General features: G+C 38.4%; 1 protein-coding gene across 1 annotated transcript; it reads right to left on the bottom strand.

Annotated features, from left to right (window-relative positions):
- Nucleotides 1-8,067: 8,067 nt before the first annotated feature.
- Nucleotides 8,068-11,413, bottom strand: LOC139978807 (uncharacterized). Its single transcript, XM_071989316.1, has 2 exons — nt 11,096-11,413; nt 8,068-8,687 (listed from the first exon to the last, which is right to left on the bottom strand). The coding sequence occupies exons 1-2, from the start codon at nt 11,252-11,254 to the stop codon at nt 8,526-8,528; spliced, it is 321 nt and encodes a 106-aa protein (XP_071845417.1). The 5' UTR covers nt 11,255-11,413; the 3' UTR covers nt 8,068-8,525.
- Between the last annotated feature and the right edge of the window lie 3,401 nt (nt 11,414-14,814).

The raw sequence follows: 14,814 nt of genomic DNA, 5'->3' as shown, positions 1-14,814 counted from the left end.
TATGTCCAAAACGAAGTGGACGTATCCAAAACAATATTCAGTACAATGAGTTTAAATTTGGACAAGTGTATTTAATTTCGAGTACGTCGATTTCGTTTTCGATTAGTCGATGTCATTTTTGAACGAAAAACGATGTCAATTTGGATACTTTTGGCACAAATGGCGCTCCGTACATGATTCTGATATCTTTGATTAGGGTAAGGTTATAGCTTTACGAATGGGTTTAATCAGGCGGGTATCCAGGGGGCGTTGGGGGCGCGCGCCCCCCGGGTAAAAAAAAGAGGAGAGGGAAAAAAGAGAAGAAAAAAGGGGAAAAAAAGAGGGGGAAAAGAGGAGGAAGGAGCGGAAGGACGGAAAACATCTAGCAGTATCTAGCGATATCTAGGGATGAAAATCTAGAGATCTTCCCTAAACTGAAAGCAGATAGAGAATCGAAGCCTTCAGTGTGTAATGAACTTGAAACTGTGCGTCTTTCGAAATGAAAAGAATGTGGGGCGCAACTCCTATGGGCCCTATGCTTAGGTTTGATAGCTGTATTTGTGCAGTAGTCTCCATTATACTCCAAACAGTAGGGGGGGGGGCACTTGCTCACCCCTGGAAAATTAAAAAACAGTTAAGAATTTGACATTTCAATGATTTCCCCCAGCCAACAGTTCTCTAGTTATGTTCATTGCATACTGACCCATAATGCATTACTGAAAGTCAAAATCCCAAGACATGCGATCTCAAAATAACCGATGTGTAAATGCAACCTGAACGGGAAGTGTCTTTTCCGACGATCTAGGAGTATTTTTTTGGCAAAAAAATCGTCGTACGCTCCGCGCCAACCGATGGTGGCGCTCCGCTTAGATAGTATCAAGTAGTGTGTTACACCTATATGACCTACTGACCCCCATTGTACTACATTTCTGCGGACGCCCTTGCTAGGCCTCCTAATGGGGGCCCCTTTGGGCCAGGAGCCACCCCCAGGCTCATCGTTACGCCACTGGTGGAGCATTGCACAATAAGCAGATAATAGTTACTTATTTCAGTCTCATTTCAATTATTCGAATTTTTAAAGCAAACAGATATCACATCATATCAGTGAGCATGAAAATGGCGTTCCGGGATGAACAGCCTCCAAACTGTAGATGTGCGTAGTGTTCGGTTCCGGAAATATCTGGTATATTTTCATTTCCTTCAACGAAGTTTTATAGTAGCTGTTATAAGAGGTTTTAATATTTGTACACCAATAACTTAACTGTGTCTGAATTTTCTAAACTTCCCTCACCAACATTCTTCTCCATACTTCCCTCTACTAGTGCAATTTTGACCGGTCTGTTAGGGGTTGAAGGAGACTTTTCTATATTGGTTGTCCATAGATGAATTTTTTGTCCAACATTAAGGGTATGTTTTGAAGTGAATTTATTCACGAGAAATGTGAATTTTCCAATTTTGAACAAAAAATAAGCTTAAAACCTTAAAAAGTGGGGCTGGGGGGGGGGTATCAAAACCAGAAATGCATACGATCATGCACAGCATCGTCACTGATTGTTCTTATATCATATTAAAAAGCTAGTCCGAAAATTTTATTTTACTTTTGAATGTTTTTTATTAACAAAAACTGTACATATGCCTGAAGGAAACTCTTTTCATTAGATGTACTGACAACGTGGCAGGAATCATGCTTTTGAAAGTACATACATTCAGAAAATGTTGTACGAAGGTTAAAATTTTACTTGATGTTCATGTCAAATAAGAACACTTAAACATTTAAGTAAAATTTACTTGAATTTACTTAACTGCTGTTTTGTAAAGTTTTACATGATCAGCATGTAACGCAAGTACAAAATTTTTATGTACAATTTTGCCAGCGATTTCAACATAGCACCCGTTCATAAGTGTTTCATACGTTAATTATTAAAAGCAGCTTGATTCCTTGTTCTTTAAGTAGATCACAACAGAAAAGCACATTTAAGAGACAACAAAGAGGAATGACAACACAAATAATTCAGAATATTTGATGAATTCAACCTTTTATTTCAACACTTAAGAGGGTTTCCCGAGCATCTACAATCATGCATGAATAGTGAACTACAGTCATGATATGTTAACCTTTGTGTCCAGTTATGGATGGCAAGGTATCAAGGTACTATCTCTTAAAGGTGCATGCTTACGAAAATTTAAATAATTTCCTTTTTAGTTTCTAAGATGCATGTACGAAAAAGCATTGGTCGACTTAGGAATTTTCACCCAACTCCCTCAACATGCAAAAATAGTTGAAAGCTCCCAAAAATTAACATAATCAACTGTCTGATTGCAAAATTTGGCAAAGATTCAACTCTACGCGCAGCATTAACTAAAATCTCTTGCATGGATACGTAAATGATCTGTTCATGGTTACTTTAGTTTCAATAACAAAAAATCATATTACAACAAACATGATAATCGTTCTATGTCATATGAGCTTTGCAACTTAAAAATGCTGGTATATAAAGCGCATTCTAGTACTTTTCCAACAAGTAAAACTTACTATCAGCGCTTTGATAGGGTTATGATATAATACTATAAAGCACAATGGATCAATACTTATACATCCTCAAGTAAGTTGAAGGATCTTGAATATTTGGTATTAGCCAGTTAAGAAATTAGTTTCCTTCTCTTTTCACATAAATACCCCACCTCTTCAACGTTTATAGTAAACATCATTTTATAGCTAAAGTTAAATCATAATCAACTGTCGGTTTTGAAGACAATTACAAAGATACAACTCTTCCTGTAGTCACCCATATATAAGCAGCATTTTCATAATCTGCTGCAGATAATAGTTTAATTTCAATTAAGAGTCAACAATCAACCAGTACCAAATAAAGAAATGAAGAATGAAATGAACCGATGTAATCTTCTTGAAAGAAAATGGAAAAACAGTGAACTTTGTGACATGAAACATATTTGTATTAAACTGACCATTAGCATTCTTGGGACACTGAATGCTATGACAGTATATCAATTTCATGTTACTGTTTGTGTAATAAATGTTACATTCACCATGTTAAACACACAATCATCACATTGATTGGATTTATTATTGTACTGCTGAGTATTAAGTACAATGTATGTAACACTCTTACAATAACAACAACCCCTCAAGTCATGATGTGACGGGTCTAAATATGTCATGACATAGAAAAAACGCTACGACACCGGGAAGAGAAAGAGGAACAGTGATATAATTACAGCGCTGATCCCTATTATATACACAGGGTAGCCAGTGACGGATCGAGGATTTCGGAAGGGGCGTACGCCTCAGCCTACCCCTTACACCGACAACTCCATTTTGACGTTTCCATTTTTCCTCTCTCACTAATGCATATAATTATACCATAATTGGTCTATTACGCGTGTGTGTATGGACGCCTTAAACAATTGTACAATTGTGTTATGAAACCAACTGTGGCTGGTCTCGAACATTTTCGGTATTAGACCAGGATCTATATGCGAACTGCACTAGACCTATGTCCTTCGATGCAACACTGTCATCCAAAGATAAAATGCTATACACTCCGACCTGAATGCTAATTGTTACCCCCAAATCTAGTACCGTAACTCGTACAAGGAATCTAAAAATAAATTCCGCATGCGATTGGAGAATTGAGCACATCTCCTGTGAATATCATGTAATGGAGGGGGGGGGGGGGCGGACGCACCCATCACTCCTTGAGATTGTTCCCATCTGCATAAAAACGCGCGCCCCACAACCCCAGAACTCTACGCCCAGCCCTTCTGATCGCTTCCAGATGAATGACTTTTGCCCGTTGTACCAAGACCTTGACAAAATCCGGCAACACACCACTTCATCGATAACAAGTGATCGGGTTGTGTATTAGTGACGTCTAGAGGTCGACGTCCACTGACCTACATGGAGTGTGACCACTCCCGATTTTGCTATTTCCAAGATCAGGCCCCGAAAAGTGCTAAGGACACTGAACTGTATGGATATCTAGCAATGTCTAGGTATGAAAATCCCAAGATCTACCCTAAACTGAAGGCAGATAGAGAACCGATGCCTTCAGTATGTAATGAACTTGAAACTGTGCATCTTTCGAAATGAAAATAATGTGGGGCATCGCACAATAAACAGATAAAAGTTATTTATTTCAGTCTTTTGTTTTCAATTACTCGAATTTGTAAAGCATACAGCAGATATCACATCATATCAGTGAGCATGAAAATGGTGTTCCAGGATGAACAACCTCCAAATTGTATATGCACCCAAGCCGAAAAGGTGTGAGCTTATATTTGTTCTTAACGTGTAGCATATTATGCATTTATATGCCAGGGTGTTATAACACACTAACACGTGTTATGTTTTGGGAGCATGCGAGAGCTAGATATGTTAAAGATACAATACAGTAAATCGTAGTGGTATTATATATATTTTTTTTATATTTTTTATATAATATAAAATATTTTTTATTTTTTATATTTTTTATATTTTTATATTTTTATATATTTTTTTAACACAGACCGCAATAAAAAGGCCTGTAGCATAACACGTGTTATCATGTTATAACACAGATGCATATAAATGCGCAAATATATTCAAGTCGAAAACGCTATTATAAGCAACTGTACAATTCGGTTCGGGTGGTATATGTATGTAGTGTTCGGTTTCGGAAATATATGGTAGTTTTTCATTCCATTCAATGAAGTTTGATAGTATAGCCGTTATAAGAGGTTTTGATATTTGTACACCAATAAATAAACTGTGTCTGAATTTTCGAAAATTCCCTGACCACCATTCTTCATCATAGTTCCCTCTACTCGTGCAATTTTGACCGGTCTGTTAGGGGTTGAAGGAGGTTTTTCTATATTGGTGTCCATAGATGAAATTTGTGCATCATTATGGGTATTTTTGGAAGAGAATTTATTCACGAGAGTGTGAATTTTCAAATTCTGAACAAATAATGGGCTCAAAACCTTGAAAAATTGTGCTTACGGGTATTGTGGGCCGCGACGTAGAATCACCTACCCAAAAGCAATGATCCACAGGAGATGCAATGAGGTCGAACAGGATGTGTGACTGGTGACAATCTTCAAAAAGGTTATGGATGAAAAAAACTATTAGGAAATTCTTGGTTATCAGGCAAAAGTGTACATTTGGTTGGTCATTTCAAGCCCGAGAAGTGCCATTTCCGGTAATCTGGGGGGTAACAAAACCCGAAATTTTCTTGTACGCTGCTCGCCAACCGACGGTGGCGCTCCGCTTAGATAGTAATTTGCGCCCCCCGGGTTAGAAAATCCTGGATACGCCCCTGTTAATGGTTGCATCTTGTAAGCAGGTATATCTTAACATAAATTCAAAACCAAGTTGGTGTTCTTGGATTCAAGAAGGGACTGAACAGTATTGTCATCTCTGTTCTATTTTCTCACAGTTTTTTTGTATTCAATGTAAACTATGGAAGAGGCAATACAACGTTTCACTGGCAGCTTGGTTCTTATCATATTTGAACCTTAGAGCAGCATTTAATTGGATCGTGCCAGTTACGCCCACTCCCTCCCTCGCAACTACCCCCTGGAGAGAAGTGGGAATTGCAAACACTGATGTTTAACACATTGGCGTAAACCTCGTAACAATTAAATGAACCATGATGTAATTTCTATGACAATTATTAACCAATTCGTTTGACATGATAATTACATGACCACCTGCAGTGGAAATTCGGTTGTGTTATTTGCAGAGGCGTGCACATGTTTCGTCTGCACGGGGATTATTTGGTACTATGACCTACGCAAATAGGACATACAGTTAATTAGTTTGAAATCGTTCTTGTGATATATCATTATGATTAAAGCCACTTGTAGTTCTTCTCACAGTTTTGGATTTGTAGGTCTACGCGTATATACTCCAAATACCGCAGGCCAATAAAAAAAAAGGAATTAATCAATTCAATCCTTCACATATCTCATACACTAAAAATGATGCGTTGTAAAGTTTATTATTCATACAACCACAAGTACTTTTGATTATGGGATAAAAAACTTGCGCAAGAATTCCAAATTGCGGGTACAAACTGACCGAGTACTTAACGTGAGATATATGTTATACAGTATACTGTAGATGCATTGTAACCATGTTAATTTGGAGCCCAAAGTCTCATTTTGATATGACTTTATATGTTATTTGTGTTATACAGACTTTATCATCGATTCCTGATTCGAAACACTAATATTGAGACATCTTTAATGTGACCCGTTATACATAAATGACTCTGCTCTTAGTTCTACCGCAGACGAATAGAAGAGGGTTGATTATCATTTACCTCTGAGCAGGGGCGGCGATTTTTTTCAAATATTGGGGGAACATTTTGCTTGGGTGCAGGCGCGTAGCAACTACACCCCAAAAATTGTTCGCGTGCTTCGTGATATTTTGTATATATACCAAATTTCATTACGGATGCCGGTCCGTCTCATGGGCGCAGATCAGTCTTGGATAATGGTGGGGACGCGTATCTGTTCTCTGATACTTTCTAAGCGGAGCGCGACCATTGGTTCGCGCGTAGCGTACAAGATTTTTTTTGGGCAAATATACCTCCCAGATCGCCGGAAATAACACTTCCCAGAAATTAGAGATCTCATGGCTTAGAAATTTAGGTTGGGGGAACACATGGGCGTCTGCATAAAAAAATCAGGGGACAAATATTCCAAGTACACTTTGTATACGATGGGTCTGGGTCCTCTCCCAGAAAACTATTATAGACTGCGATTTCCTTCCAAAAACAACTGTGGATAAATGTAATAAAGTGAGAAATGCTGCATGTCATTTGCACAATGCTGGATCAAACTGCGCCAAAGTTCAATACAGGGAAATTTGCAATTCAGCGTTTGGTCAAGACAAATTGGTGGGGACACGGTATATCATGTCCCCACCACTGAAAAAGTTGGTGGGGACGCGTCCCGCTGTTCCCACCAGGATCTGCGCCCATGGTCCGTCTAGCTAGTTAATTTCGAAAATAAGTAAAAAATACTTTCTGGAAAGTCTGTGTCTTTTTTTGGTGATATTTAGTAACAAATTGTGACTCGGTTAGACAGACGCGTAGCGAGGAATTTGCCAAGGGAGGGGCGAAGCTTGTAGGCAAACTATCTAAGCGTGGCGCCACCATGAGTTGGCGCGAAGCGTAAAAGAAAATTTTGGCCGAAAATGCCTCCCAGATCGCTGGAAATGGCACTTCCTAGGCCTTGTAAGTTGCATCTAAGCATTTTCTATTTTGAAATTACTAGCGGTATCATAAAAAATATGCTCTTATAGCCACAAAAAAACTATGCCACCTGGGTGGGGGATATTAGATACTATATCCCCACCTAAAATATTGGGGGACATGTCCCCCCGTCCCCCCATGATCGCCGCCCATGCCTCTGAGGTAAAGGGCCAGCAGGGGGGGGGGTGATGTGGTGTGGTCCGGATTCAAATGATAATTTATTCCTCTTGCATGAGAAGATATACTGATACATTGAACATCTAATAGATTTTATTGTATTATCTTTAGTATTTCTAGGGAACCTGCAAGTCCGATGAGAGGGGGTGAGGATAAAGCCCAGAGGCCAATTTACGGGCCCGGGAAAGTATGCAGAAGAACAATAATGTATGGTGTTCCCCAGCCCTGTCTGGCTTTCGACACCATTGTGTATCTGTCATCTTGTCCCCTCTCAGTTGCTTACATACTACACATCCATGAAGTAGCATATATGAGAGTGGCTGGAATGCCACATGGGAGACAAGGCTGGTATTCGCAGGAACATAGAACTTGGACCAATGTTATACTAATATGGTGGGGTTTCGGGAAGGCCTGCTTTAAGCGGCGTCGAAGAAAATACGCTCAGCAGATTAAGTAATGCTAGGAATTTAGGGATTGCTCTGGTCAAACAAGTGCAGGTGCTACTTTCATCCTAGGCGCAAACAAGGCCTCAGTGCCTCCGGTTGGATCTTTGAGCCGGTATAGTGTTATTTTATGCCCCAGTCCGCCCGTGCCCTGATGTATATTACAGACTCCCAAATAGTCGATAAAAAACAAACGTGACAAGTTTGTAGAGTCAGTTCAACTATATTTGACGGTATCGATAATTGATAGAACCACATACATCGTCGATTTTATAATGATAGAAAACTGAAGTAAGTAGTTAGGAAGTATTTCATCCAATTTCATCAGGAGATATAGGTGAACATCGAACGCGAGTATCACCCACTGCTCGTTAATCAGGTATATGACTTGATTATATATACTTAAAGTCAGGTTTAATTTACAAAATAGCCGTAGTATAGTAAGGAAAACTGATTTCAACACACAAACAAAAAAAGTCATCATCGTCATCATCATTAACATCTTCACATCAACACATGGTGATGGAGACAGAACTTCCTTTCGTGGGAACAATATTTTTAGCGGGTTTCTCTGGTGCTCATATACAAAGGCAGTTTTGCATTGAATCGAAATGAGGGAAGGCAGGGTTGGACGTAATTTTGTGATGATGACAGCTATCATTCTCTTCTACCGACCATTGCCTCCTCCACCTCCACCGCCTCCTCCACCTCCACCGCCTCCTCCTCCTCCACCGCCTCCTCCTCCTCCCCCTCCACCGCCTCCTCCTCCACCCCCACCGCCACTTGGAGGTGGTGGATGCCTATGCCATGGCCAGAAGAGTCGTTTTTCCTGAAACGAGATAATAAAAAACAAAATGCATGCCCCCTTTAAAGAACAATTTACCTAAAGTGTCAAATAAAACCAAATTGGAATCTCTTACAGCGGATCGATTAATTGTATATGAATCTTATTAAGTTGCATGTTAATACGTGCAAAGATCAAGAACTAAGGCAACCATATGAAATATATATTATCAACTTTAAAGAGCACTTTCAATAATAATATGCATTTGGACACTGTAAACAAAATCGTTTTGATAAATTTGACACGAACATGGTGCATGTCCACATCACGATTCCACAAAATGGGTAGAAAGTCTTAACACAGACATGGGTGTTTTGGTTTTTTAGTATTGTGCTTGAAAGTGCTTGAAAATAACGACGTATAATACTTGTGTACATGTTAGATATCTCCAGTTAAAACCAAGCACGTTTTTCCTAATTTTTAAGATATAATTTCATTTTTACTTGATTTCGAAGGAGTTCCTATAAAGGGCAAAGACTAAAGTTGCAGTTTCTCCTCTCTAAATTAAACATTTTCATCTTTGCAATCTCGATATCTCAACTCTTCAATCTCAAAATTGTGACTCGTTCCTCGCAATAACGACGTTAGTTAATAGAAATTAATCTCAACCTTTCGCCTATTTTCTCGAATTTATTACTCTTTGTGTCAACCTTTAACTTTTATATATACAACGTTTCACTATTTATGATATTATATCAAATTATGGACTATGTTATCTCAAATCTTCGATTTCTTTCTCGACATGGCAAGTATAATATCAAAATAAAGAATTTCTGTATAGAATTTTCCACTTTTTCCTTGAAATTAAATCAACAGTTGGAAAGTGTGGAGGTGGTAGAGGGGGAGAAATATGCTCTTGCTTTCCTTTTTTGTGGGAGTGTGGGAAGGGGGGGGGGGCTGTCTCATCTGCCTCTGCTCCAACACACACTTATGCGATTGATAAGCTATACCAAAATATTTAAACTTGTTGTGCTATTTCATTAATTTAGCTATGACTTGTAGAATCTGATATAAATTTAGATTTGTGTTAAAGCAAGGTAAGCTTCAAAAACAGTTCATGCAGGAAGGAAAACTTCCCACATACATGAGAGTAAAAAATTGGGAAGTAGAAAAACTACTCATATAGACTGTCAAGTATAGTATGTGAGCAATCTATGGCATAGTATATAGCTTAGGTTTCAGTTACAATTTATATTCTCCACATCACCTCAGTGAGGTATAAAAGACATTTACAAGGTACATTTCGATAACAATCCAGGGATTAACAAAATGACCAATAACATCTAACTTAAGAACAGACTGAGGGAGTAAAAAGAAACGAGAAAAGAATGACACACGTTCTTTCAACGATTTGTGCTGAATAATTTGAGAAGGAGGGGGGGGGGGGAGGGGGAGGGAGACTTTGGAAAAGTCTAAAAATGAAACGTGGCACTAGAGACTGTTGAGAGAAAGAAACATCTTTAAGAGACAATTTTTTTGTAAAGTTTTCTACAAAATTTACTTCTATTTGCAAAGACACTTTTACCCGATGATTGAAACAAATGCTTCATTTTAATAGAACTGGTTCTTTTCCTAAACTTGGTTTCAAGAACTCAATCCTATCGGCTGACAAGTAAGAACAAACAAAACCGTAATGAAATTCGCCACCTAAATAATTTTAGTCACATAACCCACACAATCTTTCATGAAAATCAATGTATGTCAACCTTCCATGTACGATAGGGAGTTTACTATTTACACAGCGGAATTTACTTAAGTTTACTCTGTGGGGTAAATTTAAGGTAGTCAAATAAGTTTCAAACTCAAGTTTCTCTTTGTACATTCTCTAGACTTTGCATTGAGTGTTGTTGTTAACATCGCCTAGCTAGTCTTGTTCGCAAATATCACTTAGTCGTTGATCTATGGTCGCCCTGAGCCAATACTTAGATATTACTGCAGGGTATTGTCTGTGACGGGTAGCAAGGAGACTTTCAACAGGGATATTCCAAACATATAGGTCATTCCACTGTTATCTAAAATAGTTTTAACATTAACTAACCAGGATGAACTGTACACACCATAATCATGAAAAGATCTTAAAAGTTGACTGTTTACTAATTCACACCAAAAAGGTACTATCTTGTCTATATGCAGTCACCTCCAATTATTACGTAATAATAGAGATTAAAGTTTGGAGAGTGTCGCCTTTTGTGTGTGTGTGCATAAGACATCAAAAGTATTGGTGAATATGATAGAAATTAATCTAACGGTCTTGAAAACAGCAAAGAATGAACAGGCAACAGCAAAGAATGAAGGGCATTGAAGATATTAGTGGATAACTAAGAAAACCTACTGAAGTTAAAGATTTATCGAATTATATCAAAATATGGAATAAAATGTGAAAAAGCTCTCACCTTCTTTCTGCCTTCTCTGGCTAAGGCACTAGCTATTAGGCAACAAACTAATATGGATACGAACAACGGTCTCATCTTCGGAAGACTTGAGAAACAACCTGTTTCCTTGGTCAAGAAAAAAGGGCTTTTAAACAACCGCAGAGTGCTGCGAAGTATCATATTACGTCTACATAGAATCTAAATAGATTGTTAATTTGTGTTATTCCGACGTCCAAGTTACGAAATTCAATAAAATGAATTGTTTTGTTATTGTCGCTGTAAAGGCTACACGAGATATCCGTTTGACGGTACCCACAAAAATTTGAAGGTGTTATAAATACTAAATATTTGAAGTTGTTAGTATTATTGTATTTATTTGTAACTAATAGTCCTATGTGATCTGTTTTGTTACGATCCATGTAAGAAAACCAAGTCAAATGAAGAAGATAAAGAAGAAGAAGAAAAGAAAAGTAATACGAAAAGAGAAATAGTTCAGAGTTTTGTCAAAACAGGCGATATCGATATTCTTATGATGAAACTCCAGTTGATACAATTATTAAAATAACAAAATGCAGAGGAAAACGAAACATGATATTTACCCATCAAGGTTTGCTAGTAGATGTAAGATCTGCGATAAAATATGAAAACGAAATATGACGGCAGACACGAGAAGAAATCAAAACAGAGAGGAAAGAAATATGATTCCTATTACATGATTCTTCTTTTTCTCCTTGAAACGTGATGAATTTCTGTACACCTTGACACTGGAAGTATCGACAACGCGACTCGTGTTATTGTTAGTACATTTTTTAGGCCAAACTAAGCTATGCCATTTGCCATAGCAACAGTTGTCATGGTAATGGTTATTTATCAGAGCAGCTACTCGGGGGTCACCCATGATGGGGTACCCCAGGGTGATTGGAAGTCCATAACTGACCGAGGCGGACCATTTCAGTTGGGGGGGGGCAGAAACTTTGTGCCAGAAAGTTCCCGTAACACTATCTAAGCGGAGCGCCACCATCGGTTGACGTAGTTGGCGAAACGTACAAGAAATATTTTGGCAAAAAATGCCTCTCGGATTGCCGGAAATGGCACTTCTGAGGCCTTGCAAGTTGCATCTAAACATTTTTTTTTTTTATAATCTCACGTTTTAGAAATGTAAACTTCCCCAAAAATTTGGTAAATTAGAAGAAGAAAAAATCGTAACATCACTTTGAATGGGGAAAAATAGGACAGTATACTTTTTAAGCAACTATTTAGTTACCGTATTTATTATTTTAACACAGTACTCAGCTACCTCCAGAAAAACATACATTGTTCAACGACACGTAGGCGGGATAATGTCGCTGTGTCGGGTGAGACTGCGATTTGTCTCACAAAAAAGTATAAAAATTAAAAAGAATATGATAAACCTGTACTTCTAGGCTTGTAGGCACTCCCTCCCCCCCCCCCCCTCACCATCCATGAAAAAGAAAATGTTTCTTATATACACTCATGTCGGGGGTGTCCATGTATACAGTTGACTAATTAGAAAAAATGATTACGCGTTTTTTTTCTGTGGCCAAAGATGTCGATAATCTTTTTCATCTCGTGTGATAAGACTGTGTTGGTGGTCTACCTTTCTATGTTTAGTATTGCTAAATTCGAAAGGCGGGTTTGTTCATGATGTTTCTTAAATCTGTTTTGAGGCGACGTAGAGCACTGAACGAACGCTCGTAGTCATTCAATTCAGAGACTGCTAATCTCCATGCATGCATACATGTCACCACGATTGTGAACGGCGTTCCCTGTTGTAGCGTGGTAGCCCAGATGAGCTGCGCTTACGGTGGTGTTACACGGAAATATTCGGGCATCATGATGCTAAATAAAGAAAATCATTAGGCCTGTATTAATATTAATGTCACAAACAAATAACACAAAACGCTCTCCACGGAATTGTCGGTCAAAAATTTGAAAAAGATTCGGGCAAGCTACTGCATATTTATAAATATATATATATATATATACATATGTATATATGTATATATATATATATATATATATATATATTTTTTTTTTTCTCCTCTTATAGGCTGCCCGAATTTTTCAGGATTTTTGCCCGAATTTCTTGTCCTCTGGAAATTTGGGGGCAGTCTGCCCCCTGCCCCGTGTGTGTGTCATTGTGTGTGTATGTCTGTTTGCGTCTCCAATTTTGTGTCAAAAGCTCCTCCTAAACGGCTTGGCCGATTTTCTTCAAACTAAGTGGGAAAGTACCCCAGGGTAAACCCTTGTGTGTCTTACAGACCCCGGAACCAAAGGTCAAAGGCCAGAGGTCGAAGATCAAATTTAGTGATTATGTTTTCTATTACTCCAAGGGGAAACAGTGAATTGACATGACACCTTCACAGGTATAATGAAAATGTCCAGTACTGTCAAAATATGTGGTTGCTATGGGAACCGAAGAGGTCCTTTCCTCCGATTGCAAGATTACGCAGATAATAACAAACTTGTTCATTTGAAGTTAGTGTTTGCTCTCGATGAGATATGCAGCTCCGTTTATTATTGCCCTTTTGTTGTTTAGTTTGTACTAATTTCGACTGTTTAATTAAAGGACAATAGCAGTGTAGCTGGCTCCTATAGGTCTATAGTTCACTTGAATTCTTGGGCACATACATACACGCATACCTACACACATACACACACGCATACATACCTAAAAAGATAAAAATTAAATTTAATGTAGGCCCTATGTAGACTTAATTTAATTTTGGCCTCAGAATATATTATTTCAAGTCTAAGATTGTATGGTTGGAAACTCGATCGGTTTAGACAAACACTTTAGTTTAAATTCAGAGTGCGATACCACTTTACTCTATTCTGCACAAACAATATAATACCTGATTCCAATATCACATTTGAAGTTTTCCACGAATAGGACTACAAAACCTTGTCGTCAAGAGTTTTTTTGTTGTTGTTGTTTGTTTTTAACTAATTGAACAGTCATTGCACACGGCATAGGGAACTATAAAATGAGCGAGACGCGCCTTTTATCACGTATTACAATGACCAGGATTTGCATGGGTATTGTTCTATCTCAAACAATCACAACTGGTCTGCGTAGTGAACTGCGGATGACATATTGTACTCGACCAATGACAAATTAACTGGTACTATACTCACCCTTGGGGCACTGAACTGAAACTTGGTTGGCCCTGACGGAATTTCAGATTCCCTCGAATGAGTTCGGTAAAGGGGCATGGACCTTTGTGAACTTTGTATGCGAATCCCAATGGTAACGTGGGGTGCGGGGTTGCGGGTCGTTGAATGGGTGTACGTCTCTTGTATCATGAGTGGTATGTTGTCCTCCCACAGGGGAAAAAAGAAATCAAAATTTAGCCGGTACAATGGTGCATTCTGAGGTATATTTAGACTATAAATTACGTGTATATGTATGTTTATGCTCAAGGTTGTGCTAATAAATAAACAAGAAAAAACCCCAATTAACCCACTGCCTGCCCCCCCCCAAAAAAACCCCGCAAGATTGTGCTAATAAATGCTTTATAAAAATCCAAATCTGAAAGGGATTGGGGATCATGTGCCCAAGTCTCCCTCTTGCTTAAAGCAGCAAATGAGGAAAGAGATTTTGGCGAAGATAGAAGTTATGTCACAAATATCAAACATCAACAGTGTGATAGGGGACACTTTGCTCTATTCCGTGATGGGTGTCGCACCATCTAACTATTTCTATAACTACAGATAAT

This window comes from Apostichopus japonicus, chromosome 13 (genome assembly GCF_037975245.1).
Source record: "Apostichopus japonicus isolate 1M-3 chromosome 13, ASM3797524v1, whole genome shotgun sequence".
Taxonomy (NCBI): domain Eukaryota; kingdom Metazoa; phylum Echinodermata; class Holothuroidea; order Aspidochirotida; family Stichopodidae; genus Apostichopus; species Apostichopus japonicus.
The sequence above is the reverse complement of the archived record's forward strand: the minus strand, read 5'-3'. Positions and strand labels throughout refer to the sequence as shown.